This window comes from Lotus japonicus, chromosome 3, assembly GCF_012489685.1.
Source record: "Lotus japonicus ecotype B-129 chromosome 3, LjGifu_v1.2".
NCBI lineage: Eukaryota > Viridiplantae > Streptophyta > Magnoliopsida > Fabales > Fabaceae > Lotus > Lotus japonicus.
The window spans coordinates 82,077,947-82,080,388 of record NC_080043.1 but is presented as its reverse complement, the minus strand read 5'-3'; the positions used below and the strand labels follow the sequence as shown (position 1 = coordinate 82,080,388).

At 45.9% G+C, this 2,442-nt stretch overlaps 1 protein-coding gene across 1 annotated transcript in view; it reads right to left on the bottom strand.

Moving 5' to 3' along the window:
- LOC130744846 (uncharacterized) overlaps window positions 1-2,130 on the bottom strand; it is an 8,633-nt gene extending 6,503 nt beyond the window's left edge. The window contains exon 1 of the mRNA XM_057597008.1: window positions 2,089-2,130. Within this exon, the coding sequence (XP_057452991.1) occupies window positions 2,089-2,130 (42 nt within the window). The remainder of the gene's footprint in view (window positions 1-2,088) is intronic.
- Window positions 2,131-2,442: the final 312 nt, after the last annotated feature.

Sequence of the window (2,442 nt, the reverse complement as noted above, 5' to 3'; positions counted from 1 at the left end):
AGAACGTGGCAATTTCTGCAGTTGCAGAATGCCTGTATCTACATCATAGCACACAAATTGTTCCAACGATTACGAGGGACATGCCTTATGGTATGCCTACATCTATGATGCAAGGCATACAAGGCACGTATTCGACGTTCCCTGAAAATGTTCCCCATTCAGCATACCCCCTTTTGGGGCAAATGGAACAATGTTAAACTTGGGAAGTCGAGTTAGTCCCCCTATTCCTGATCTAGTTCACAAATTTATTTATCTACAGGTATGAATAATGGTTCACTTCAAGCCATTAGGCAGCAAGTAGATGATAGTAACCATGAAATGGTTAACATGCTATCTCGACAGATAGGTGGCTAATCAACCCTGTGCTCCAAAATAATAATGCCAATAATCAGCATTTGGCACGACAGATGGATCGTTTGGCGACAGCCCTGGGGGCACCAGTCGAAGTCCAACCGGCACCAGGGATTAACCAAATCCCGTTGCCTAACATGTCCCTGCCCCGGTGCGCTATCAAGCGCCGCAACACCAAGAGATGAGGGCAAACCCTTTGTACGAGGCAGTGCAGCCACCATTGCAAAATGTGTATATGGTAAACAGGGAAGAACACGCTGATGGTGTGCTAGAAAGAATTCGACACCAGAACGCTGGGGGGCAACAAAATGTTGCTGCTGTGGTGGAGCAATTGGTTGAACCAACATGGTTTCAACGTGGGTTTCGCGAATAGACCCCATTTTTGTGTCAGCCTTTACAGAGGAAGTTCTCGAATCAGAACTTCCTCGAGGCTGGAAGGTCCCAAATTCACTAAGTTCTCAGGGGATTCAGGAGAGTCCACAGTAGAACACATAGCCAGGTACAAATCGAAGCAGGAGACTTAGCCATCAATGAGAATTTGAAAATGAAGTACTTCCCGAGTTCTCTAACCAAAAATGCATTTACCTGGTTCACCACCCTCGCTCCTAGGTCAGTCCGTACATGGGCCAGTTGGAAAGAATTTTCCATGAACAGTTCTTTAGGGGAGAGTGCAAGTAAGTTTGAAAGACCTGGCTAGTGTCAAAAGAAAGCCAGCAGAGTCTATTGATGATTACCTAAACAGGTTTAGGATGCTTAAATCTCGATGCTTCACCCATGTTCCTGACACGAGCTAGTTGTCTTAGCCGCTGGTGGTCTAGAGTATTCTATTAGAAAGAAGATCGACACTCAGTATATTCGAGATATGTCTTTGCTCGCAGATAGAGTGAGGCACATCGAATGTAAAGGCCGAAAGTCAGAGGAAAGGGCCAAGACTACTAGTGGCAAAAAGGAGAAGGTAGCGTACATAGATGCGGATTCAGTAGGTCAGAATCCATGTGTCTATCGAGAAGTCCTGCGGACGTCGATTTGAATGACGTCAATCTGGCTGAACTTCAGCCAGGGGATCCTTATGTGTGTAAAGCATTGAAACCACGTGAAACAAACTTGGGAGGAAAATCCAAGAACACGATTCCTGCTGTAAAACTTATACTTTTGATGTGGCCAAATGTGATGCAATCTATGATATACTTGTGTCTGATGGTTTTGCTTGTGGTCCCCAAAGACCAAAAACTTCCTTCTCCTGAACAAGGAAAGGGAAGAAATATTGCAAATATCAACTTTTTTGGTCATTGGACCTCACAATGTGTTCGTTTCAGGGACCTCGTGCAGGGGGCATTGGACTCAGAAGGCTCAAGTTATGACGAAAAAGCCAAAAGTCAAATGAAGATTGACTCCGACCCACTGCAGGTAGCTGAAGCCAACTACGTGGAACCTTTCTACATTGGCATGGTTGACATTCCGAGAAGCTGAATCTGGGCCTGACACTCGAGGAGGCAAAGGAGGAAAACACGGCTATCGAAGAACCAGACGTCGTGAAAGAAGTAAACTTGGAAGAGGTTTACCCCAAGGCTGGAGAAACCCTTGTCGAGTTTCTATCCCGCAGCAAAGACGGCGAGAGAGAGTTATGCTGTGCCCTCGATGCAGCGTGTTTTCGACAAATCCAGCCAAGGCCTATCAAGATTCAGAAATGAAAGGCATTATCAGAGGAAGGCTCCTGTATCCAGGAGACTGAAGTACCTCACAGGAGTGGTTCGAAAGAGACCAGGACTCGATGGCCATAAAGGCCAAAAAAACAAGCAGTAAAGACAAAACTTACCTCCCCAATGTGGATGCCAAGAAACCAATGGTTCAGGCCAACGCTCCAAGGCAAAACATACCCTAAGTGGCAGAAAATCGACTTAGGCCAGGATCTCTTACATCAACATTCTCGTGTGTCACGAAGCTACTCCTATGGCTCTGAGAACTACTATGCCCTGAACAGATGACCAGGACTCAGTTCCAGGCGTTTTTTGAGGAAAAGGAAAGCTGAGAGGGAAAGAGGTGCAAGTTCGTTCACTATGGACATAAAGCAGAAGATAACTCTCGCAATGA